Below are 25,437 nucleotides of genomic sequence, written 5' to 3'. Positions count from 1 at the left end.
GATAGAAACGCGCGATGGTAGGCTCACTCTGAGAGGAACGCAATCGTTCATATATTCAGCCTCGAGCAGCGGCGGTGCTCTCACTGCATCCCATTTGCGACATGTTTGGGGATGTGCTTGCCCCCGCTCGTCAACTACCGATTACTAAGTGTCATATGTTTACGGTTGCTCTTCATGAAAGGCCGGGGTTAAGTGTCTTGGACATCTGAAACGCCGGTTGGCGGAGATATGGATGCCGCGTTAGTACAGACCGCATTGACTTTATTCACTTCATGATAATTCCGTGAGTAAGTACATGTATCAGGCAAAAATACTTAGCTTGATAATTAGTCAAGCTGTACAAGTACTTACAGTCAGCTGCTTTACGTGGTGATCTGAGAATAGTACTGGTGGTCGAATATGCACCATTAGTTTAGAAGTAGACTTCAATATGCGTTGCGAGCATGGGCAACTGGAGTACGCAAGACGAGTATAGTTGAAAAGATTTAATTAAACAGCCGAGTATGCATAAACGACTCGTGTACATACCGTATCTGGAGAGACTTGCCGAGTCGCGAACAGGTATCTGAGCACACTTTACATGTCAGACATATCAGTGCCCCCTCGGAATAGCACCCTCGGCGTTGTCCCAATTCTTTTCTGGCGAATCCATAAACGTCTCTCATGTTTTGCTGTTGAAGGGGCCAAAGCAGCCCGCGTCGAGTACCATCGTCTTCATGACCACTTCCATCATTCCAGACTCAAGCTCCACGTGGAGGTCAAAGTTAGCCACTCGGGGCATGTTTGTGCGAGAGGTGAGCAAGGGCCCAGATGTGCCGAACTTGGTCGACAGTTCCGGGGGTCGATCCAGAAAACCTTGGGCTATCCTCTAGATCGCGCCACAATTTTATCAGGTTGTCGTCAACTATTCATAATTAAATTGAATGAAGACACAGCCAGGAGACCACCGCGGCTGCTCATGAATGATATGGGTCTCAAGGCTCCAACTTTGCCTGGTTGGATTGCACGCAGTTGATCCCGATGCAGATCGCGGGGAAGCTGTCTAGCAGCGAGAGTGACTCTCGCATTCGGGCCCGTACAAGCGCTGGGAAAGTGTGCTGGGCAGGCCACCCCCGCGGGCTAGTCGAGTCAGGACGGCCATGGCGACGCGTCTTTCGACAGGCAAGGCCAGAAATGCGTCCTCCGCAGCCCACAAAGGGCGAGGGAGGAAGGCGCCGTCGGTCGACACCAACCCGCTCTCGTACGACCGCACCGACCCGTTCACCGCGCTCAATGTCCTGCGCACCCTCCTCGCGTCGCTGCCCTCGCGCATCGGCGGCTGCCAGTTCAGGCTCTCTGCGGAGGAGCACCGGCTGTCCATGCACCTGCTCACCATCGTCGAGCCCTTCGTTGGGCTCGAGCCGTCCCGCCGCACCCTCGAGCGCCAGCCGACGGAGATCCTCGACGCGATCGTCTTTCATCTTGATTCCAAGCGCGACCTGCTCGCCCTCGCGCTCTCGTGTCGCCGCCTGCATACCATTATATTCCCCAGGCACTATGATTATCGCGACGTTCGCTGCAAAGTGAGCTCCCTCAGCGTCTGGAATCACCTTATCGTCCACCGCGCCCTCGCGCGCAATGTCCGCCGCCTCGAGATCCTCGACGAGAGGTCCACCGAGGCCCTGTCGGTCCCGTCCGACATCCTCGTTTCTGAAACAGACTTGGAGTCGACGGATGACGAGCTCGCGATGCATACCAAGCAGGAGCGCTACCTGGTCTCTGCCCTGTCGCGCATGTCCGCCCTGCATTCATTCGTCTGGTCGTGCAACCATTCCCCTATATCCATAGATAATATATGGCCGATCCTCTTGAGGTGCCAGACTCTGAAACAGGTTGGCATCAACGACAACTTGATATTCACCCCCGTCGCCCTTGCTGGACCCGACAGTGGGCGCAAGCGTCAGCTCATTGTGAGTCTTTCACAGCAGAGCTACCAGACTTGCAATTGATCGCACAACAGATGCCCGCGCTGAAGATGATCAGCCTTCAGTCCACCAAGCACGCGTACGGCGCATCAAAAAACCCTGACATGTCAAGGATATCCTCCATGCTCACCAATTGTCCAATTCTAGAGGTATGCAGCCTGGAGCCCTTGTGCGAAGACCGTTTGCTTATATCATTCAGTCTTTGGACATCGGTTATACCCCCCGCAGGAATCCAGGCTTTTTCAACCCCGTAATGGACGATTTCTTGCTTTGCGGGCGTTGGCCGCATTTGCGCTCCTTGTCACTCTCCAATCTCTGGTGTTCTCCGCATGCTGGTTTTGATGCAACCGCGACCTTCCTCTTCGCTCATTCACAGCTGGAGACACTTCACCTTGATATTTCATTCGGTGCAGGAGCCCCAGGGGGAGCGGCGCCCCGTCGGCCTTTCATGCTCCCACCGAACTCGCTGCCGCGGTTGCGTGAGCTCCGGGCTAGCAAGGAAATTGCAAATGCAGTGTTGGAATGCCCCTGTGATGCCCCTGGCGGCCGCCCACTGGAGACAATCAAGGGCGTCCGTCTGAGCGGTTCGACATGGGACCAGGTGTTCTTCGCCAACCTACGCATCTTTGGCGCGAGCCTCAAGCGTCTCGAGCTGGCGGGCTGGAACGAGATGGACGACATCAAGCGTCTTGTCGAATGCGTGCCGCAGCTGGCGTGGCTCGACATCGGCAAGCGTGCAGGCTCGGGAGTGACGAATGCGGTGCTGCAGGCTCACACGAGCAAGCCCGCGCCGCTGATCACCACCAATTTCGTACGTCCGCACGCTCGCCTCGTCTGCCTGTGTATTGAATGCCGCTCGGCGCACAGGTCGAGTGGGCTGCGCTGCTCGCGAACATGTCCAATCTCGCGACGTTCCACGGTGCCCGCTTCTTCTACGAGGTCGCCTCGACGTCGACGGCAGCAGTCCCGCTCAGTATTTCCGATCGCAGCCGGGTACGCAAGAACGACGAGGTCGCGTCGATGCTCGCGTGGAAGTGCCCGAAACTCAGGAGGCTCGACCATTGGGAGGAGGGGTCGGGCAAGGTCATTGTCTTGCTCAGAGACGGGGACAAGGTACGTTACGAAGTCAGGCGCGTCAAGGCTTAAGATTATATCAAAAATTCTGGGAAATATGCAAGAGAATATTTCCGGGTCCCGGTGTTATACTAAAGTTGTTTGGAAGGATATCAGAGACATGAGTGTATGCGCAATACCACTGTTCGTTTACTTTGGGAGTAGATAGATGAAACATACGGTGGTTCTGTGGGTTATGTTTTAAGATAGGAACAGAGGAATGACTGTCTTGCACCGCGGATAGTAAGCTCACGGAAGTTTCTCAGCCAAGTAGGTGGCCAAGATTTATGCAGATCCGAGCCTCGCGATTTGCTCGCGATTGCCGCAGGACGATCGAAACACGGGCACGTGCTCTCCCAATCCCGGTCGGCAAGCGGGCCCAACGTTGCTCTCAGGGTTCAGCAGTTCTCTCCACACCATCGCCCTCGCACCTATCGTCTTCCGCTTTTCAGCTCTGGCCAACCGCAGCGCCATACCATTCTAAAAACCCACTCTTGGGAAAGGCTGTTTTCAGCATTTAGACCGGCGATATATGTCTGAATTCCCATTGAGTATTGCCCCTCAAGATGACGGCTCCGGTGTAGTCCCTGCGCCAACGGAGGCCCCAGAGCCTGCGCCCATCACTGATAACGAGGTTGGAGAGTACCGCGAGCAGGATCGTTTCCTTCCGGTGCGTGTCATGTATTCATTGCACGGAGTGCGCACTTCACGCGACCCGTAGATTGCGAACGTCTCGCGTATCATGAAGTCCGCTGTGCCGGGCACAGCAAAGATCTCCCGGGAGGCAAAGGAGTGTGTGCAAGAGTGCGTCTCCGAGTTCATCAGCTTCATCACGTCCGAGGCGGCGGAAAAATGCCAGCTCGAAAAGCGCAAGACGATCGGCGGCGAGGACATTCTCTACGCCATGGTCACGCTCGGCTTCGAAAACTACGCGGAGACGCTCAAGATCCATTTAGCAAAGCTGCGCCAGGTTGGTATTAGCATCCCTGTGTCGTCGTTTGTGCCGCCATCGTCGATTGACGTCCTGGCGAACAGCACCAAACTTCTGGAAACGACAAGCGTCCCGGAGACGGAGGGGACGTCCCAGCTGAGGAGTCATAAGACTTGCGGACACCGGACAGTAACTTCTACACGACCAGGGGCTGTAAGCTTGTGTACTTCTCCTTATACTAGATTGAACCCCGTATTTTATCGAGCTCATACACTCGGTGGGGGTTCTGTATATCGTCCAATTACCCGGAAATTTTGTGACAATTCAGTAGCACCGAGCGCTGAGATGGTCGTCATATACGCGGTGAATGCCGCCGAAATTGAGTACCAAATAGCAGAATGTATGCGGGCTTTGGTAGCGACTGCGGGCGCCTAATACCGCCATCATTCTCTATACCACTACTCTCGTGTTCCTGCTTCTGCATCTATATATCTTGCTGCATTGTGAAGACTTTCGAAGTCCGTCGTGCCATCGTCAACATTTGCGCCAGTCAAGCCAGTGAATGCAAGTGGATACTGGTTCCAACCGAATTTAGTGCGGAATTGCTGAACCACTGGAGCGTTGATTCAGCTGAAGCAGCCCACAAACCGTGCTATCCTAGGTCAAACCATTTTAGAGTTGGACAGGAAGCCGCGCACGCAAATCAATAACCATTTGGGAACGTAGTGGTCGTCGGGAGGCATCATGGATGATGAGACGGCCGAAATTGAACTGGTATGGCGCACACATCGTAGTAGCGCATTCACGCACTTGACGATGTTTCAGCTCGAGCAGAATCTCAACAAGACCCGTCAAATATCTCAACGCATGACCAGTACGCACCCCTTCCTTTCTCCGCTGCCTCTTGTAGCACACCCTCGCAGCAATTCTTTCTAGCTTCGACGCCCGGCTGGTCAAACTTGAAAAATCCATCCTCCCGCTCTATACCTCCACGCAGCAACTAACGCGGCGGGCAAGGAGTAAGTCTGGGCTGCATCGAGCGTGTCCACCTCTGAAGTTATGGGTAGATATCGAGAGTGCGCTGATGAAGATCGACGAAATTGCCAGCTATCAGGAGGGCATTGCTGCAGAAGAGGCTCTCATCTTGCGAGGGTAAGTGCATTCTCATTCCCATACTCACTCGTTGTCACAAGTCGGTTCTACAGCCCACAGCCAGGACAGCTTGAGGAGTACATGGAGGTTCTACAGCGGATGAATGCGACGATCGCGTTCGGCAACCTAGATGGCAGCGTTCGTGATACAGTAAGCATATATTCTAGTTTAGTCGAAGTGCCTCTGAACACAAATACGATAGGCACGAATCATCGAGACAGGGGCGAAGAAGCTGATTCAACTATATACAAAGCAGGTCGCAGAAGCGTCCTCTGGCTCGCCCATCAATGGCCCTGACTTTGAGCCGATGCCCTTCCCCTCTGCCACACTCGACGCACTACGTCCCCTTGTCGAATTTCTACGTACCTTGCCTCTTCCGCCCACACATCCATCACATCCCGCTGCGCCGGCTATCCAAGCTGCGCTGAAGGAAGCCCAGAAGGGCTACGGTGACATGCGTGGGTCCTGGTTGCGGAAATGTCTGGAAATCTATGGCAAGCGGGTCGCCGAGCGCGCAGGGACCATCGATGGTGTCTCTGCCGGACGAGAGTTCGGTACATTCCTCGAAAACATCCTGAATGTAGCGGAGGTGCGTTTCTGTATTTACTGCCAGGCGAAATCCTCATAAAAATATCTAGGAAGAATACGGCCTCCTCGCAGTACTCGTTCCGTTGCCGTCCGCTGCGAACATTGCGTCTACCTACAATACCCTTATTACCCCTCTCGTGTCTCTCTTCTCGTCAACTTTGTCATCTCTCAGTACGCAAGTCAAACGCTCACTGCACAAATATACCCTCCTAGCGCTGTCGCTATTTTCATGCTTAACGTCCCACCAGACCCAATGGGACGAAGTCATGTGCCGCCCGGGCAATCGCAATGAGAACGAACTGAAAGAGGGCTTACAGGGCATTCGCGCAACGTGCCAAAGGAGCTTTCCGGAGTTTCTCGCGGACATCAAGATTGCCGCGTCGAGTAACCGTGGCGAGTTGAGCACCGGTGTCATGGATGTCACGCAAACAGTAAGTTCTTTGACTGGCTACGAGTGACCGTCAATCATTGCTCGCATATCAATAGACTGTCGAGTATTTGGAGCGGCTGCCAGAGATACGCGAAGCTGTGATAGCAGTGCTGCAGACCCTCGGCGATGGAAATTGGAAGATGGGCGAAGGCGCGCAAGTAGGCAAATCCGGGCGATCGACTGAGACTGACAATCAGCGCATCCTCGAACACTTCGTCTGTGAGTTGCGCGCGGTGGCTTACGGTCTCCTGCTTACTTAGGGAACAGACGACGTGATCAGCATGATTCTCGGCACACTGCAGACGATGTCACGATCAAACAGGCGGCCAGCGTTTGGCTCGATCTTTCTCCTCAACAACGTATCCTACCTCCTCTCGCATCTGCTCCTGCGGCCGAAATCGCCCGAGATACCTGCGTTGTTGTCGAAGCCCGCACAAGACATGCTGCAGTCGAACTTCCGCACCGCGAAGGCGGCATATTTTGACTCGAACTTCTCGCCGCTGCTTCAGACTCTAGCAGACGACAAAGACAAGAGCAAGAGCGCGACCAAGGAGAAGTTTACGCGCTTCTTTGACCTCTTTGACGAGGTGACTGAGAGGCACCAACTAGCTCGGGTGCTCCACGAGGACGATGAGGGGAGAAACACGGTCTCAGAAGAGGCTGTGAAGCTTGTTGTACCGTCTCTGCAGCGATTTATCCAGCGGAACCTTGGTAAAGACTTTAGCAAGAGTAAGCGACTATATATCTAAACTCGGGAGAGTGCTGATCTTGCGTCGTGAACAGATCCAAAGAAATGTAAGCATGCATATCACTGTATACGAATATGAGTCTCATGATCCATGTCAGACATCAAGATGTCTGCGGATGAGGTGGAATCACTCATCAAGATGTTTTACCTGTGAGTTCAATACCCTCCTCATCGATTAGATACTTATACTTTGATTAGGGAGACCAATAGTGCTGTATTGCCTCCAGCTGAGCAGGCAACCAATAATCTGCTGATCCAAGCTGGCTGGAGCAGGTGATTGTAATGATGAATACATGTTGTAAAACTACATGGATGATTTTGAGTTGTCTCACTGTACAATGCATGATTGTGGCTTATGTATAGACAGGAAAGCATGAGTAAGATAATGTGCGCTAATCTGATTCTGCTTCAGCATCTGATTGAGTGGTTGCAGTATTACCCCAGAACTTCTTTCCATAATCAAAGAACAACTCCTGGCCTCTCTTCACCTTTTTTGCTGGAATATTGTCAGATCTAGTGCTGCTTATATTGAGAAATGAGATCTCACCAGTATAAAAAATTATCCTATGTTCACCATTGACATACAGTGCTGGGTATAATGTGTTAGCAGGTAATTTATAAAGACTAGCAGTTACATACCCCTTGCATATACATTGGCCTTACTTCCAGTTGCATGATTGATATATCGTGTTTCATTGCCGACAGTAGCAGCATCTAGAATCTGCTTCATGTTCAGGTCAAAGGTATAATTCAGCTTGCGATGTCTGTTGAAATAAGCTGAGTATATTATACAAAGATGAAAATTAGTGTACCTGGCAGCATCCTCAGTCACATAAATCTTCTCAATATTCTCTGCAATGTATTCTGAAATTAGGTGAGCCACATCATTCCTAACAAGAACATAAGTAAAAATCACCTCCAATGGCAGTATTTTCTGCTAGATATGAGCAGGCAAATGTACCTAGTCCATGAATTCCAGATTTTACTTCCAAGAGCTATTTGAAAATGAGAAAGTGCAGATTTTATTTAGATATGTATACTCACAGGATACAGCCCAATTTGTGATACAATGTTATGACACTTATGTTTATGCAAGGTTTTCTCATTGTCTATTGCATTGCCTGTAGTAGCTTGAATTTACACAGCTTTGAATGTATAATGTCAATATACCTTTTCTAAACATTGAAACTGTAAATAAATATGATCTGATAATGCAAATTTGCATACTTTTCATGCTTCAGGACACAAACTCCTGGAGTACACTCCCTGCCTTTTTTTCTACAACCACAATTGGTCTTCACACCACATCTATTGTATGGGTGTCTACAGCCTCTTGATCGTAAAGCACCTAAATTTTCAAGTTGAGTTTGTACTAGTAGTGGATCCCAAAACCTCATTACATACATTTATCATCACATCTACAACCTGGTCTGCAATGCAGCCAAAATTCAGCACATAAGCAATCTGCTTGCTTATTGCATGGTCCAGGATGGCTGCAAAAATCAGATCTAGAATTACCTAAGTAAATAATCCTCAGATATTACATTTTTAAACTTACAGAGTACATTTATCTGCCCTTCCATCATCCACTACAAAAAGTCAAATATCAGAATGAGTAAATTTTCAACATGACCTACAAAATAACTGTGGTTTCCAAGGTTGAGCTCTTTCTGCTAATTGCTCACCAGGACCCACATCTTGTCTTGCTACATACACCTTGAATAGCAAAAGTAAAAATTATAGATAATAATGCAGCACCAGATTAAGACAAACCTTATAGCATGAAACTCTACAAATCTGTGCTAATACACAAGGCATCTCATCTGGAAACATATATAGAAGGTTCTCAATTGCTTCTTCTCTTTGAGAACTGTTGTCATCATCATCCTGCAAGTACTCAGATAAATAGTGCACTTGAATCTACCTCGAATACATACCACATCATGCAATATAAAGCACTCAGGTCCACAGGGAGCCTGGACTCTTTGTCTGAGGTCTTGATTGCTAATCTCTGGTGCTCTCTGAAATAAGGGTGGACTTGGCTCTTCTACATCCATTTATCAGTTGTTTCTGCACCTTTCAAATGTTGAAGTTTGAAAAGCTTACTGTGAGTCATGCAATGAATTTCAATGCAATTCATGCTAGGGCAGAAAACATCAACAGCCTCATTCACATCAAACAGAAAGTTTGTTTCAACAGGTGGTGGTGGAGGCAGAACATCTGCATCTGTTTTCCACTGGAGTAAATCACTTTACATACAAATTATCAATAGAAATGTCATGGTAAGAAACTTGACAATAAGGAGCATACCGCTGCTTCATTTTCCAGAGAAGCCCATTATGACTTTTGACTGGCAAGAAGATCTTTTCCCTCAAGCTATCAATCTTCTCATAAGTATATGAATGCTCTGATACAAGCAGCTTCACAGCTTCAAGCATGATTAAGTGAGCTGCAATAGCACTATATATCAACACATATTTGCAAACTGCAAAACATCATGTCTTACAATCATTATCAGTCCACCTGTTTTGCCAGGCAGTCTCCCTGAACTGTGCAAGGTAACCCCTCTGGTCAAAACCCTCATCAGCATATGGTATGAATGTTGCTATATTGCCCAAGCTTTTGTCAGCCTTGATAGCCCGCATGGATGGAGTACAAGCCTCATATTTAGGATGCGGTACGATTCGCGAAGCAGGAATGCACTCTTCAGTACAAGTGAGTGTCATCTCATCCTTGCCATCATAATCAGTGACGGAGAAGGAGAGAGGGTCGTCATCAGCGATCATATCATCTGACTCCTCCGCTCGTGGCAGGATAATGGGCGCTGTGAAACGAGGGTAGGCAGGCGCAAGCTCCTTGAGGCGAGAATCACACCAGGCCGGCTCCCATTGATAAAATTCAGTCCACGTATCCCGGTAAACAGCAAGGATCTCCTTGCGGGTCTCTTGCGATTCGTGGTTCTGTTCGACTAAGCGTCGATGAATAGCAAGGGTGGCATCGTCAGCTCCCTCAAGTTCCAAGTCGTGCGCGTCCATGCCTTGAAAGTAGGAGATTAGCCGAAATCAGGAGCAAATCGCCAGAGCAGGCGATAGTACTTTGGAAAACCAGCCGTACAGATGAGTGCAGGCTGTCCACTCAGTCCAAGTCTGGTAGACTTATTAGAAATATCAGGACTCCACAGTGTAAACATTCGAGGATAGGTCACTAACGGGCACAGCGAGGATAGTTCGTGGATGTTATGGGTACAGCGAAAGCTGCGAGTCTACGAGGACCGCACACTGAATCAAAAGAGGTCGACAAGTAAAAATGCTCACAAAGCCTAGGAAACGTACCGTCCTCTAATACCGCAGACAACACCGTCGAACGCGAATTCAAGATGCTCAAGATGAACTTAGATTAGACCGTTCACCGCAAGTCGAACGACTCGAGATCGACATGCCACAACCACGTGGGACTAGGGATCGCCAGACTCGGCCTCATCATTTGAGCCACGTAAAAATTCATCTCAGAGACATAGGATCAAAACCCATCCATCCAAAATGGTCGCATAGCATATCTCAGCTAATGAGTATATGCCCAACTAGAAAGGAGGAAAATGGTTATGTACAGTAAGCCAAACCCATGCGAAAGACTCAAATACAAACGACAGACGGACACAGGCCGGAGCTCACTCGTCTGAAGCATAATCTACCTGCAAGTGTACTTCCACACCAGTTCACCTCCCAGAATCCATGTGAGGCTCAGTATATCCCATCGCCAATATCCAGCTAAGGACAACCGCCACGGCGCGTGATACAGGCAGTTTCTGAGCCATTGTATCATGTATGCAGGACCAAGCGGTCGACTAATACGGTATAAGCCACAGAAGCTCAACTATAGTCTGTCGATTCGTCAGTCGAATCGAGCAGACTGGAGAACCAGCATTCAGCGAAACTTCGACCACGTAAGGACGACAACTTACTTATATTGTTTCATAAGTGAACATTCGCCGCCGTTTTCCAGATCAATGTTGTACGAATAGAAATATCCTTCTGATGAGATCACCATCACTTGGGGCATAGTCCTGATCAAGAAAGGGGTTCACTTGACTGAAATAACAGAAGCGTTAGACTTACCCGCTCAGGGCGACGATACATCGCGCACCACTTGTTGGGAGCCTAAGGAACGCAAAGTCTCGCGACGGCTCCCACATCTCCGTCAGTGTATTTGGTAAGTATCCCCCGACAGAGGATGTAATGTTCTTCGTCAAGTGCATCGATTTTCGTCGTAAACTCGAACTGCATTTGAACGTGTATCAGCGCCCCGATTGAACATAACCCAATATGTCAGAACGCTCACGATACGCTTCCGTTCCGCTTCTTGTCCACGTATGCATCATACCCTCCATCCAGGTTGTGCGTGCCCTCCCGGCTGTCCACTGACTCCGAAGGGCTGGACGGAGTCCTCCCACTCGACCCTGACCCTGCCGACTTCTGTTGGCCAAGCTTGAAAATATGCACCGTATCATGGGCAGAACTAACTGCGAGTAGCGTCGAGACGAGATTGAAGTTGATCGAGTGTATTCGCGCCTCGCGAGTGCCTCTGCGAAACTGGTAAAGCTTTTCCGCACCAGGAATGCTCCACACGCGGATGACAGTGCCCTTGTCGGATGCAGTCGCGAGCAGGGTCCCGGTCGAGTTGATCGAGAGAAAAGAGATGGGCGATTTATGCGCCTGAATGACATTCGCAACGGTCAGGGAGCGAGTCGAGAATATGAGCACATCTCCAGTCTGTTGAGCGGGCGTCGATGGGGTGGAAGGCTGTGCGGAGGGCTGGGTCAGGGGAGATGTTGGCGAGGGGACAGGAGATGGATAGGCGAGATAGGAGTTTTCGGCGGATGGTGAGAGGGCGACGATAGCTACAGGTTCCAGCGGAGAGATGAGTCATTTGTCGCCCTGGTGTATGTGAACGTACCGTCAGGGTTCGGGGTCGTCTCTATTACGTGCATGAGTCGCATATTCGAGATGTCGTAGATGTAGATCTCAACCTCGAGCACAATGACCAGTGTCTTACGATTCAACTTGACAGCAAGGATAGAAGAAGGAAAGAGGAGCTCGCAGATCATAGACTGTCTCTGCATATGCGGACATGCGTGTAAATAAAGCAGAGTTGGACAATCGGTAAGGATACACAGTGGGGGGCACACATACCTTTGTGTTCACAATCTGGAGCTTCCGGGGACTGGACTGTGGTTGGTCTGCAGCACCCACTAGCGCAATGAGCGATGTGCAGAACAGCATCTCCACGATCCCCCGCGCGCCATCACCTACAGTTCGGACCAGGAGTTGACCACGCAGTGCCTGATGAGAAGAAGGGACGTACTCTGGGTATACACCCTTCCGAACGGGTCACAGTTCGTGATGCTGTAGCCTTTCCGCGTGCCGACGGATATACACCTACGACTATGAGCAAGAGCATGGAAGGGTGCAGGGCTGGCTCACGTAAAGTCCTGGTTGAAGTTCGCAAAGAGCATATTCGAGTTGACACGTTCCGCCATGATGGACGCAGCGGCGGAGGTGGTCAAGCCCACTGCCAGGACCGAGGAGTCCGTGCCCGCAGAATCACGCTTTCTGTGACTACAGCGGCGTGACACGCCAGATGTCACGCTAGGATGAATTCACTTCGTGCAGAGGTTAAGCAGAGGCGAATGTATTTGGAAGTAGTAGACTGCAGAGGTATACTAGGAGATCCGTACAGGTACATCCATGTAGGTATAGATGAAAAATAAATCCAAATCCGCCGCTCCTGAGCGAGATTTCTATAAAGTGCAGCCACTTCGGCGGCACTGTATCCAAGCTGAGTCCAGGCAATCATTCATCACCCCTTCTCGCCAGGAATACTCCCATATCACTCTTTGTGCGCTGCACTCCGCGGAGGCCTACGCTGGGGAACCCGTCCTCTGGGACTTTCGCCTCTTGCGCATGCGCATGCGAGAGCGCGAGATCCAGCGTGCCTCCCGGGAAGCCTTCGAACGCGCTCTCCTCGTGGGGTGCGAATTCCGTCTGATTTGCCGGGGGCGATGAGAGCGACGTAGATTGCGACGTCGCCGATAGCGTTTCGTACTGCTTGGACGACACAGATTTTATAAGAGTTGACCGTCGTTTTTTCTGCCTTGGGGCCTCCGGGTTAGTGGGAAGTGGGGAAATGGGGGGTGGCTGATGTTGTGAAAGATAGTGGTGGTTGTACTGTGACGGATCCGCGTTGGAGTTTGATCCAGACGTGCGCGAGCGCGAGTCTGAACCGCCAGATGATGCACCGTGAGGCGTGTGATGGGCATACGACTCGCCGCCAAAATCCGCACCATCCGCCTCTGCATCATCCTCAAGGATGAGTGGCTGGCCCTGCGTAAACGTCCCAAAATCCTCTGAAAATGGCGAGCTGGTCGTCGAGATTGAGCCGATACTCGCATGGTGTCCGTGTGACGCGTGCTGCCCACTTCCCTGAGGGGTGGTTGAGCTACAGATCGCCTGAGGGACTGCGTGTCGTGTACTCACTGGGAAACCTTCAAAGCCCTGCTCCTGGCCCGGCTGCAGACCCATCGCCATGGCCAGTGCCATGCGCTTAAGCTCCTTCCTTTCCCTTCTCAGCCGTCGACGCTCCTCTTTCGCCTTCCTCTGCTCTTCTTCCGCAGCTGCGGTGGCGGCAGCCAGGCGCGCGACGGATGCCTCGTCCAGGGCAGACGCATCGAGAGGCGCGGCATCCGAGTCGAGCGTGGACGAAGACGAGATGGTCCGCGCACGCGTACCTGAGCGACTGTGCCCCCCACCTTCGTCGTCGGACTCGGGAAGGTGGATCGGCTGCCGGCCAAACAAGTCGTATCCGAAGACCCTGATGCCTTTGGGAGTACGTTTCCGTTTCTTCCGCCGTCGTTCGTCGCCGAGATTTGAATGTAAAGAGAGGGTCTCAGCATCCCCCGAGTCCGAGTCAGCCAACAAGCCCTCGAGCTCGTCAGGGCGCGCTCGCGGAAGTGGCTCGTGCGGATGATCGTCGCGGTCGCTGGATGGGAAGCAGTACAGACATGACGAGAGTGCTGCTCGCAGGCCATCTGCCCACGAGAACTGCAAAGTCGTCATTGCGGTCAGAGCATAAACAACGTGGATTTGACCAAGACTAGAAGCTGCGCTGGACAGTCAAAAGATATAAGCAGTCGAGTCGCAGACCGCTCAACCCGGTACACGTGTTTCCGGCGCGTCCGGCCTATAAATTTCCGCACAAATACCAGAAACAGCTGAATTTCGACTCGGGGAAGAGATACCAATGCTCATCCCAAAGCATATATAAATCGAGAAGCAGTCCGTTGAGACAATCATCCTCATGATCGACACATGATGCTGAATCTCATATAATACTCGAATGTGACCTTGTTCAAGTTTGACCGAAATAATGTACATCGGGTCGCAAGTCCGCAATCACTGTTAATACATCCAAACCGACTTACGCATGTAGAAATTATTGAAACGAATTTGGTTTATTTCCTACACAAGGTGTTTGTATCTTACACGTACACGCGCTGATTTTGTGCTCATACCATGAGTCCGGAATATCAAAGCTCATCCAACCCTCTCTTTGCCAGCTCTTCCTGGAACTCGTCGTTCCATCCCTTTCGAATGGACATCTTACGTCCGTATGCGTCTGCCGGGTGGGACGGGACAAGCTGATTGAGGACAGCGGCAATGTCGGTCGGAGTGATGCTGTACTTGGCGCCTGTAGCGGGGATACCAATGCGCTCAAAGATGGCTGGCAGCTCAGGAGCGCCGACCGTTGGATGCTTTGAATGCGGATGCTCCGAATGCAAAGCAGGGCCACGCTCCTGGTTCAGCAGAGTCCAGTCTGCGTATATGCTGCGCCCCAGTGTCATGCTTCCTGTTGCCAGCGGGTCACCGAGGCCGGTTAAAAGTCCGGGGCCCGAGGCATCGACAGGGCGAGGGTCCCTGTAGATGGTACATGGGAAGGTGTGACCGGCAGCGAAGAACGTCGGCTGGTGATCTGCATTGAACGGCTGCATCGCAAGCTCGCGTGTCGTATCGGCCACGGCTATCAAGCCACTCAACAGGCCAGCCTCCTTCGGAAGAGTCTTCTCTAGGCTCAGCGTGACACTAGCGGAGAGCTGGGCATTAGGAGCACAGAGCAGCATATGGTCAACGTGCTTCTGCTCTTCCGTACCATAGAGGTAGAACGGCATGAGCTCTGGATAGGTCCTATCAAGCGAACTTGGGGCGATGGACCGGTTAATGACGACCTCAATATTTGTGAGTTCGGCTCTGGCAACCAAGCACCCGGGAACCAGTGTACTGAGATAGCAAAGAGTCACACCAAATGCATTTGGATAGCATAAAGGTCAACGCACTTAAGGCCCGTGTACACCGACACCATGCAGGACCCATTGGACAGGATGTCCGAAAGCAGAGCCGTGTCTGTGGTCAAAGTAAACAGCGCCGCCGGATCGACTTTGAGTGCTTCAATATACAACGTCATGACGTCGTCGGGGAGTTGAGCTGTCAAAATCACTTGCTGGCGGTAGCTTCCGATGTTGAATCCCGACATGTACACAAGATAGAGCTTGTCAGTTCCTTGCATGACAAACGAGTGTTGGGCGGGGACAGGTATAATACGAGCGTAACATTCCTGAAACACTGCATATTGGCCATAGCGAAAGGACAACTATATGCAAACGGACCTGGATCTCATCAAGCGCTGCTTGTTTGAAAGTGTCGGCGAGGCTCTTCACCAAATTGTGTGCAGTGGGGAAGGGCGACATGGCTACCAGGGTCATGATATAAAGATCTCCATCACCCTTTAATCCAAGGCGTTCCTTGAACTTGTCCAAAGCCACGCCGTACGTCTTCTGCTCCAGAATCGACGACCCAACGATAAGCTCACGTGTGTGAGGATCATCTGTGCGCTTGGTGACGGAGAATCTCTCGAACAGACGACGGTTCAAGAAACTGGCCTCCGTGACATCCTCGTTGACCTTCCCGCCTATATGGAAATTGCACGCAAAGACATCGACGATGAGGTCGGGCCCTAATTCCGAGATCTTCCGCATGGTTTCCGGGTTTTCGAAGATCTCGCTGTTTGGCTTGTTAACGATGTTGTCGAGTATATACCTTTCCTCCTTCTCAACTTCGCATGGAGGGAGGCCTTTCTGCTCAGAGGGGAGCATGACCAAAGTCTTGACGATCAGGTTCGGCTCATCGAGTGTCATCGTCGCCCAGTTACAATATAACTAACAATGGTATGTCAAAAATGATCACGTCCTACCACAGAAAGCGGATATACCTTCACAGACGTGAACATAGCTTCTCCGAGAAGAGACCCATAGCCTCGGTGGTGAAGACCAATGGCATGGTGCGCGAGCCACACAGCAGTAGCCGCAGCGCCTGGTTTACTGTATGCATGGTGAACAAAAATCCACCAACAAGGTACAGCAGACCAACCTTCCCTCCACCCCATAAGTCCCAACGCTGTCAGTATCGGCGGTTGTGTTGATGTACGCTGCCGTCATGGTGACCATAAAGCGCAGACGTTCGTCCCTATAACACAAGCTACCAGCAGGATAAGGCGCAAAACCGGCCTTGTGAGGATCATTGGTGATGGAGTCAGCGTTCTGAATAGCGATTATTTGTCTAATGGTGTAATCGGTGAGTGGTTGCATCGGGACAAAATCATCCTGATCCGGCGCTTGTGGGAAAGCGATAGGAAGGGGGAGAATGATACGTGGTCGGGGCTATCCAGTAAAAGAATCAGTAATTTTAAGCATGAACCTCCGCGCGGATAAGGTTCTCACCAACATCGAGCAGAAGTAGCCACCCTGCGATACCGAATGGGATGTGAGCGTTGGCAAAATTGCGAGGAGAACTAAGACATACCCAAGCTGCATCAACGTGGACATAGAAAGAGAGGCCCACTTTTTGATACTTCTTACGAAGCTCGAGGATATCGAACAGAGGATCTACAGCCCCATGTTCTGTCGTACCCATGATTGAAACCACGGCATATACCGCTCGTTTATTTTTGAGGCATTCTTGCAAATGCTCATCCAGACGGGATATGTTTAAACGAGCAGAAGTGCTGACGTCTATGTGTATAAGGTTGTTCATACCAATTCCGGTGATCGCTGAAACGAATACAGTGTTATCACGCGTTAGAGGTCGATTGGGACAACACTCACAGGTCGCCTTTGGCCATGAATAGTGATTAGCAACACTAATCATCATCTTGGGAGGTTGAATTTGGAAACGTTGCTCGAGTATGTCTTTCCCTATATTCCCGATTAGATAACCTCCCACGGCGTCTTCGATGAACTGAGTGGATATTCCATAATCCGACACAAGGCGGCTAGGAAGGTCAAGAATCTCGTCGACTGAGAGATTAAGAAGCTCCCAAGATGTACATGCAGAAAAAAGCTTCTTCTCTCCGTTGCAAAGGGTCGTCTCGAACTTGTCTGCAACAAAAGAGAGTTGTCCCTCTTTCACAGCAAGATATAAAGAGAGGGGGTAAAACTTGAGATTTCGCGCTAAAATATGCGATGAGTATGCACGGGAACTAACGTTAACAGATGCATACAAAATACGTACCGACCCTAAAAAATTAGCAATGACATAGATGAGATTTAACATTGAAGATAAGAATGTCATTACGTGCCACGTAGCTTCCAAGTTAGCGACACTACCATCACAGGTAATATGTCCCCAGCCAGGATGAGGCACGCCGTCTTTAAACGAACTATAGCCCACTAGCCTGCACAGCTGCTGTCCAACGAGGAATTCGACGTGGCTGGTGATGGGGCTAGCCTCAGGAGTGACGTTGTTTTGGTTCCATAGCATTCCTACAAGGTAACCAAGTATAGACGGTAGGGAAGCGTCAGAGACCATGTGGCCATTGTAACGGGGAGAGAAGAAGGGAATGCAGTGCTTTGCGAGTAACTTGCTGAGAAAGTCGAGACGACGCTCAAGTTTAAATACTTGATCTGTAAACGACTCGGATTGTATGATGGCTTCATCGATAAAAGTCTGCTTGATATGAGTGGGGCTCCGTTCAAGAATACAAGGAACAAACCGGATCTTCAGGGTGATACGCCTCACGTGCGTCCAAAATATCTTGAGCAATTGCGGCAAACTTGTCGTGAAGAATAGTATGGTTCTCAGCTTTGGGGCCGAGGAATGACGCGCAAACTCGTTCGTGCGCAGCATTGAGACTAGAGTAGCCACGGTCTGTGGTTGCTTTGCGAGACATGGTGAAGAACGGCGCAAACTGCGGTGGGATATGAGATATGAGATATGATGTGAAGAGGAAGTCGACTAAGAGCACGTTCTTATATGCGGAGCTGGTATGAAGAAATTAAGCCCCATGACTCCCTCCTAGACAATCACTGCCAATAGAAAAATGGCTGGAGTAGAATCCTCGTCAGCTGCACATATGCCCGGTTCCACGATATGTCGAAGAGGGTGGTTAGCACTCACTGGTAGGTTACGTCAAGGAATCCGCCTCATTCTGGGCTTGTATGGACTCTCTCATTCTCGTTCCTTTGATATAAGAACGCGACCCCTGATATATCCATCACCGGTACATGCAACTTGCGAGCGGGGAAGTTGGAGCTTGGGAGTAGATTCGAGCTTCTCAGCTCGAAGTCAAACTCAATGCCACCATCAGAATACTTGTGCGAGTCAAGTAGCTCGATGAGAAGGTGTCCAAACTATTCTCTCACCTTTCTCCAATCGACTTAAAAATGGCCGGGACGCTCGTAGGAATTATTCTTACGTGTGCAATTAAGAGAACCAGACCTGTCCGAGCGGTGAACTAGCCGGTAGGGGTACGTACGTGATATGGGTAGACACGTTGGGGAGGCCAATAATGTTATCTCATTCAACTCTTTAGGCCAGGGCAGATAGTTTCCGTGAATACATTCAACTTCAAGCTTCAAGGGTCGCGGCGAGGTTCTGGCAAGGTTCTGGATCAGGCCCGACGGTGCAGGCGCCAAAAATGTCCGCGCCGTTCTGGTTCTAGGCCGTTCTGAGGAAGACTGGCTAGTCTCCTGTGCGCAGAGTAGATCCTTCAATCTCCGCTTTTTCGGGCTTTGGATATCCGTATCTGACGTTCTGGCTTTTTAATAAAATTTTATCGACATTTCAGCTCGATGCAATGCAATTATCGAAGGTGTTGAATGGGAAGAGGTGCGCAATGATTACCCTTTCAAGTTACGATGCAGCCATATTGTCTTCATTGAGACTGCTGATCACGAGTGTTGCTACTTATGAAGATATATGCGAGGAAGTATCATGTATGAGAATATGTACATGACTTGAATGACTCGGAAAAGGTCCAACGCTCACACCTTCGGGCCACCGCCAACTTGAAAGCTGCACCGCAATGACAAATTTAAGGGTACGCGCCGTTTCAGAGTCGGGCCCGTATGGATACTAATATGTTTGCATCACACAGATAAATACGATAACAGGAAAAGAATATCGCAGACTTGACCATCACGCGCATACATTCCAAGCCCGCCAGTCCCCCACAACTTATCTGCCTCGTGTTTCGGTTTTCTGCGTTCGAAGTGGAATCCGAACAACTCAGCGAGTACCTTCGTGAAATAACAGTGCATCCGTCAGCTCCTTTGGGCAGGCCACATGTACAATGCACGCATATGCGATTGCATCACACCATCGTGGGCAACGCGAATATTCTGAGTGAACCTCTCCGGATATCACAGTACTCAGGTAAACCCTTCATATCAGTTTCAATCGCCCTCCATCGTACTGATCTGGGAGAGCTGCGTTCGTCAGGTGAGCCGCACAAGGTGTTCTGCTCGGTGGGCAGGGTCCACATTGTGCTTCGTAGTGGTGACATAAACCTTCACAACATCCTTCCCTGCATTGTGTGGGCCTATTGGTCTTCGGCGCATGACGGGGCCTGATCGTGGAATTGATAGTGAGGAAGCATCACGGAAGTATCATGCTTCTAAGACGGGGGGATGTTACTGAACCGAATAATATGACGCAACTATCCTCGTCGAAAGCAGAGATAATCTTGGCCTATTTTAAATAGTACGCATTTATTTAGTCTGGGCATCGGGTGCTTGGAACAGCTGATGAAGCCCGTGATGTTGATAGCAGCTCGTGTAGTATGCCATGGTCGTTCAACGTTATAAATTGGCAATAACTAACAACCGAGGTTCCAGCCCATAAAAACCCCAGTGCAAGCGAGGCGACCCCATAATCCAAAGCTGGAATTTGAAAAGACGTATGGACATGGTTTTTGGATACTCCTCCAAAGACAGAGACCGAGTTGCCCATCCAGGCACATGGGTAAGTCAAGTGGCAAAAGTTGAGATCAAGATGTACGTGTTTCTCTGACGTTGCTTCCGACTAGTGGCATGTGTAAGTATTTTTCGTCTCTCTTCGCAAGCAGCTGACCATACGTGAATATTTTAGTCGTGATGCATACTTTATCGCTCTTTTTAAGATAGGCTGAGAAATATGAACTGTCAAAACTAGAGGTATAAGTAGGACTCAGCTCGCTGCGTCCCATCAGCAAGTTAGATATCGACTTCTAACCTACCAGCATGCCCGCACCGTCTGAGTTTCTCACTTACATTGATACTCACGCCGACCAGTTTATTAACGGCCGGCTGACGGAAGCAGTGAAGAAACCCAGGTATGTCTCTGAATAACGCGTTATCGAGTTCACCTGTACTGAGCTACGTTCACAGCATCAGCACAGATCCCAATCATAGACAGGATGATATCGATATGGGTCTATGGATCAAAGATCAACTTGAGTCGTTCGGGTTGACGACCACGGCTATCGACCTTGGTCCTCAGATGAACGATGGACAGACAGTCATGAAAGGTGATGAACCCTTACAGTTGCCGTACCTGATTCTCGGAAGAGCCGGAGAAGATCCGGAGAAGAAGACCGTGCTTGTCTATTGCCACTACGACGTTCAACCTGTACGATTGCATCGTCTCTCTGGTATCTTCCTTTATAACATTGTTTGATTTACTCATATCTATAGGCCGACATGAAGGACGGCTGGAAGTATGACCCGTGGACCTTAACAGAGACTTCGACACATCAGCTTTACGGGCGTGGCTCCACGGACGATAAAGGACCTCTCTGCGGCTGGCTAAATGTCCTAGAGGCACACAAAAATTGTAATCTCGATCTTCCTGTCAACCTGCGCTTTTGTTTCGAGGGGATGGAAGAGAGCGACAGCGAGGGTCTTGACAACTGGATCATCGCCGAAGCCAAGAAGCCCAATCACGGGTGGTTTGCAGGTGTCAACTGCGTCTGCATAGTAAGCGTGCTCCATGGATGCTCGCGCTTGAACTAATGGAGTGTTTAAGACCGATAATTACTGGCTAAACACGCGTTCGCCGTGTTTGACGTACGGCGTTCGTGGGGTAGTCGCCTTTGACCTGAATATCGCTGGCCCCCAAGCGGATCTCCATTCTGGCCTTTTTGGAGGCATGGTGTATGAACCTATGACTGACCTGGTTCATATCATGAGCAAGCTCGTTGCTCCTAATGGGAGGATTCTAATTCCCAACATATATGACGGCACAAGCCTGCAACCTGGAGAAAAGTAAGAAGCTGTATACAATAGAGGATATGCACTGATTACAGCGAACTTTCGATACTTGCAGAGAAGAGTATGAGAAGTTGGATTGGACTTTAGATGATCTCAAAGAGATCACTGGTACTGACGTTGCGCTTTACGACGACAAAGCATCAGAACTCATGGGCCGCATGCGCTTCCCTTCTCTCTCGTTACATGGTATAAATGGTGCCTATTCGGACAGTGGTTTCAAGACGGTCATCCCACACAGTGTCACTGGGAAGTTCAGTGTTCGGTGAGCGTCCAGTAACTGTCGGCCATCGTGTACCATCCTCACGAGAGCTTTTGTGTATGTAGTATAGTTCCTCCCCAGGACCCAAAGCAGATCGCGAAACTTGTAGAAGACTACGTGAAGCAGGAATGGGCTCTCCTGCAATCCAAGGGCTCGATGTCTATCACTACATCGGGTGAAGGCAAGCCTTGGATCGCGAATAACCAGGATTGGCACTTTTCGGCCGCCGCGAAGGCCACTTATGTACGTGACATATCATGTAGATCCATTTCACTGGTTAAATCTCAGCTCGAACAGGAAATCTATCAGACACAGCCAGACCTGACTCGCGAGGGCGGCTCCGTCCCAGTCACTGTGACATTCTCCGAGGCGTTGGGCAGTAATGTTAGCGTTCTCCTTCTCCCCATGGGGAGGAGCGACGACGGCGCTCAGTGAGTGTATTTTGATATTCCAAAGGGCAGTGTCAGATCATGCTTTATCACAGCTCGACAAACGAGAAGATCGACAGAGCCAACTTTATTGGAGGGGTGAGCCGCACCCTTACACACGTCCGTTTTAGCGCTCTGACCGTTCTCTTGCGCTTTAGAGTAAGTTATTCGGGGCCTATTTGTACGAGGTTGCCGCGGCAACAATCAGTTCTTGAGGACTTGACGAATGGACAGATGCACGACTTATGCTTGCTGCCAAGACCCGTTGATTTGAATAGTGACACGTATACACAATGTACCCATGAGAAACACTGTTTCTGTGTTAGATGTAGCAAGTGTGGACTTGAAGTGATCACCTTTGATTCCGTACGAAGTCCCAGTCCCGAATCTTCAACCCATGCTACCAGTAAGCCATGGGTCTGACAATAAAGATGCATGTTCATTGAAGCTGGGACGCTTGAGCGCGGAAAATGAGACGAACAACAGTCTTCGAGGTTAGAATTCTTTGAAGCTGTTGTCGCAGCCGAATCGCCTCAGAACATCCGCCGAAATGTCTATAACTTTCGTGAATATTGAAAACGACGGCACTTTCCTTTTCTAGTTGTGTGGGATGCTGAGCCTGGCTGCCTGACGCTGATACTCAATCGGTGAGAGATCTCGCGCAGTGCGCACCCCCGAAAGCACTCTTGATACTTACACCTTCTGCCCTACCCATCGCGACTTTACACTTTCCGACATGCCCGCACCGTCTCAATTCATCAGCTATGTTGACACCCACGTAGACAGCTTCATTCAAAGACTCGGGGAGGCAGTAGCCATCCCCAGGTGCGGCTTCACTGGCCTAAATATTAGTTTTGTTTATCCCCGGCCATCCTTTCAGTATCAGCGCGAGCGGTGTTCATCGTAAGGATGTCTTCAAGATGGGCTCATGGCTGCAGCACCAGCTGAACGCCCTCGGTGTTCAAACCAAGTCGATCGACTTGGGCAGGCACGTTATGGATGGCCAGGATTTACCCCTACCCCCAGTCATCTTGGGGAAGATCGGCAACGATTCGAAGAAGAAGACGGTACTCATTTATGGACATTACGACGTACAGCCTGTGTGTGTCTGCGCATACCTAGTATTTACGATGTGTTTTATGTCTCACATGCTTCTCATATCATCAGGCGGAGAAGAGCGATGGCTGGGATACGGAGCCTTTCACCTTGGTGGTAGAAAAGGAGACGGGCCGGCTTATTGGACGCGGTTCCACAGATGACAAGGGACCGATCCTTGGGTGGCTGAATGTTTTGGAGGCGCACCAAAAGTTAGGTCTTGAGCTCCCAGTCAATTTGTGCTTTTGCTTCGAGGGGATGGAAGAGAGCGGAAGTCAAGGCTTAGATGAACTCATCATCTCCGAAGCTGCGAAGGGAAATGATGGCTGGTTTGTTGGCGTTGACTGCGTCTGCATCGTGAGTAGTCTGCAGATTGCGAATGCATCCGGAGCTAATTGAATACATAGTCCGACAACTACTGGCTCAACACGCGGACACCATGTATAACGTATGGTCTGCGCGGCATAGCGTACTTCAAGTTGACAGTATCCGGACCTACTCGTGACCTACACTCTGGTGCATTTGGTCGCACCGTTCATGAACCTATGACCGATCTCATACTGCTCATGAGCAAGCTCGTAGCTCCGGATGGAACAATTTTGGTGCCCGGCGTGGATGATATGGTCTCTGCTGCCAGTGCGGAGGAAAGGTGTAGAGAACTTGGAAACATTATGCACGTATATACTCACTTTTTAACTACTCAGATCCATCTACGACGCCTTGGACTATGATATCAAGGACATTGAAGAGGCCGCAGGCGCACGAATTGCTCTCTCCTCGGACAAGGCGACTGTACTTATGGGCCGTATGCGTTCTCCCTCCCTCTCACTTCACAATATCGAGGGTGGTGCGAGCGCCAAGACGGTCATTCCAGCTTGTGTTTCCGGGAAATTCAGTATTCGGCGAGTGTCCCGCTAGTGGGGTATGCAAAGAGTCTTATTTACTTCCACTGGTTTTCATAGGCTTGTCCCTCCACAAACGCCTGAGAAGGTCGAGCCACTCGTCATTTCATACCTTCAATCTGAGTTTGCAAAGCTCAACTCTAAGAACAAACTCAATATCGAGGACGCGCGTGGAGGACTCCCGTGGGTTTCTGACTATAAACACTGGAACTACGAGGCTGCCATAAAGGCGACGGAGGTATATATATTTATATCTTCGCGCCACGAAGACTCTGTTTGCTTATCATCATCGTTTGAGTAGGCTGTGTATAAAGTTAAACCAGACTTAACCCGTGAAGGTGGTTCCATCCCTGTTACCCTTACATTCGCAGAAAGCTTGGGCGTGAATGTTCTTCTGCTTCCGATGGGCAGGGGAGATGACGGTGCACAGTGAGTTGTTCATCAGCCACAACAGATTTGTTTTATTACTCGCACTTATGCAAACGCAGCTCGACGAACGAGAAACTGGACAAGTCGAACTTTATTGAAGGGGTAGCGTATTTTCTGAAACGTATGTTTTACCGCGCCTGATATGCTTTTTGTCCAGACTAAGTTGTTGGGCACCTACTTGTACGAAGTTGACGCGATCAGTGTCTGAACATCTTACTGTAAACGTCCGAACCAAAGGAAGCTGTGAAGAATTTGCACAGTATGACTGAACGCACGCAAATGTATTCCCATACACTGCCGAAAGTAGATATAGCACCGCATTATTGACGCTGAACTTGAACACGGATGTATAATTGTAAATCATGTTGGTGCTGTAATCGCCTCTTCCTCAGGGTTCATATTGTATGCAGATAACATTACTATGATATCGGATTTGATCTATACTCTGGACATAGCGTGCACATAAAACTCTGAGACTGAACGCAATCATATATCGACGTCAGGTCACCTAGACGTGACAGGAGGGGAATAAAGTAAATATGGCAATTGCAATCTGGACCACCTAATGTTAAAGTTCTGGTCTGGGGAAATTCGACGCCACAAGAATTTCCTAGAATTTCCTATCCAACAAAAACGATGGGCTGGTTGTATTTCACTACCTTTCTCACCGTCCTCTTACGATTGCTTGCATTTGTCTTCGACTGGAAGTTTGAGAATGTTGATGTTTCGCATCGCTCCGGACACCCATTTACTTAAACCTTGTTTT

The 25,437-nt window shown here is 50.0% G+C and overlaps 7 protein-coding genes across 7 annotated transcripts; 3 read left to right on the top strand and 4 right to left on the bottom strand.

Annotated features, from left to right (window-relative positions):
* Window positions 1–1,139: 1,139 nt before the first annotated feature.
* On the top strand, window positions 1,140–7,203 carry FIBRA_03394 (uncharacterized protein; the record flags this gene model as incomplete). The annotated part of the gene is made up of 16 exons (XM_012325237.1): window positions 1,140–1,949; window positions 2,000–2,113; window positions 2,164–2,775; window positions 2,832–3,077; window positions 3,592–3,747; window positions 3,799–4,221; window positions 4,919–5,027; window positions 5,076–5,160; window positions 5,202–5,310; window positions 5,363–5,749; window positions 5,799–6,179; window positions 6,235–6,397; window positions 6,446–6,907; window positions 6,962–6,973; window positions 7,025–7,076; window positions 7,125–7,203. The coding sequence occupies 16 exons, from the start codon at window positions 1,140–1,142 to the stop codon at window positions 7,201–7,203; spliced, it is 4,200 nt and encodes a 1,399-aa protein (XP_012180627.1).
* Window positions 7,204–7,318: 115 nt separating this feature from the next.
* On the bottom strand, window positions 7,319–9,961 carry FIBRA_03393 (uncharacterized protein; the record flags this gene model as incomplete). Its single annotated transcript, XM_012325236.1, has 10 exons — window positions 7,319–7,422; window positions 7,474–7,515; window positions 7,566–7,690; window positions 7,739–7,790; window positions 7,843–7,921; window positions 8,331–8,434; window positions 8,485–8,515; window positions 9,100–9,175; window positions 9,237–9,375; window positions 9,433–9,961. The coding sequence occupies 10 exons, from the start codon at window positions 9,959–9,961 to the stop codon at window positions 7,319–7,321; spliced, it is 1,281 nt and encodes a 426-aa protein (XP_012180626.1).
* Window positions 9,962–10,795: 834 nt separating this feature from the next.
* On the bottom strand, window positions 10,796–12,462 carry FIBRA_03392 (uncharacterized protein; the record flags this gene model as incomplete). The annotated part of the gene is made up of 8 exons (XM_012325235.1): window positions 10,796–10,835; window positions 10,888–10,989; window positions 11,042–11,203; window positions 11,265–11,823; window positions 11,880–12,039; window positions 12,116–12,231; window positions 12,288–12,361; window positions 12,407–12,462. 8 exons carry the CDS (start codon window positions 12,460–12,462, stop codon window positions 10,796–10,798), a joined length of 1,269 nt encoding a protein of 422 aa, XP_012180625.1.
* Window positions 12,463–12,775: 313 nt separating this feature from the next.
* Window positions 12,776–14,038, bottom strand: FIBRA_03391 (uncharacterized protein; the record flags this gene model as incomplete). Its single annotated transcript, XM_012325234.1, has 1 exon — window positions 12,776–14,038. One exon carries the CDS (start codon window positions 14,036–14,038, stop codon window positions 12,776–12,778), a length of 1,263 nt encoding a protein of 420 aa, XP_012180624.1.
* Window positions 14,039–14,508: 470 nt separating this feature from the next.
* FIBRA_03390 (uncharacterized protein) lies at window positions 14,509–18,200 on the bottom strand (the record flags this gene model as incomplete). Its single annotated transcript, XM_012325233.1, has 11 exons — window positions 14,509–15,256; window positions 15,313–15,590; window positions 15,643–16,191; window positions 16,245–16,353; window positions 16,403–16,692; window positions 16,753–16,776; window positions 16,835–17,082; window positions 17,137–17,481; window positions 17,532–17,547; window positions 17,606–17,977; window positions 18,024–18,200. The coding sequence occupies 11 exons, from the start codon at window positions 18,198–18,200 to the stop codon at window positions 14,509–14,511; spliced, it is 3,156 nt and encodes a 1,051-aa protein (XP_012180623.1).
* A 2,329-nt stretch (window positions 18,201–20,529) lies between these two features.
* FIBRA_03389 (uncharacterized protein) lies at window positions 20,530–22,460 on the top strand (the record flags this gene model as incomplete). Its single annotated transcript, XM_012325232.1, has 9 exons — window positions 20,530–20,621; window positions 20,677–20,917; window positions 20,983–21,264; window positions 21,314–21,552; window positions 21,614–21,820; window positions 21,883–22,060; window positions 22,115–22,248; window positions 22,302–22,344; window positions 22,404–22,460. The coding sequence occupies 9 exons, from the start codon at window positions 20,530–20,532 to the stop codon at window positions 22,458–22,460; spliced, it is 1,473 nt and encodes a 490-aa protein (XP_012180622.1).
* Window positions 22,461–22,981: 521 nt separating this feature from the next.
* FIBRA_03388 (uncharacterized protein) lies at window positions 22,982–24,879 on the top strand (the record flags this gene model as incomplete). The annotated part of the gene is made up of 9 exons (XM_012325231.1): window positions 22,982–23,070; window positions 23,126–23,345; window positions 23,413–23,697; window positions 23,748–23,989; window positions 24,045–24,204; window positions 24,259–24,480; window positions 24,544–24,671; window positions 24,731–24,773; window positions 24,829–24,879. The coding sequence occupies 9 exons, from the start codon at window positions 22,982–22,984 to the stop codon at window positions 24,877–24,879; spliced, it is 1,440 nt and encodes a 479-aa protein (XP_012180621.1).
* Window positions 24,880–25,437: the final 558 nt, after the last annotated feature.

The sequence above is a fragment of the Fibroporia radiculosa genome, assembly GCF_000313525.1.
Source record: "Fibroporia radiculosa TFFH 294 genomic supercontigs, scaffold1995, whole genome shotgun sequence".
In the NCBI taxonomy this organism is placed as follows: domain Eukaryota; kingdom Fungi; phylum Basidiomycota; class Agaricomycetes; order Polyporales; family Fibroporiaceae; genus Fibroporia; species Fibroporia radiculosa.
Note: the sequence above shows the minus strand (reverse complement) of the source record. Positions and strands in the feature narration are given on the sequence as shown.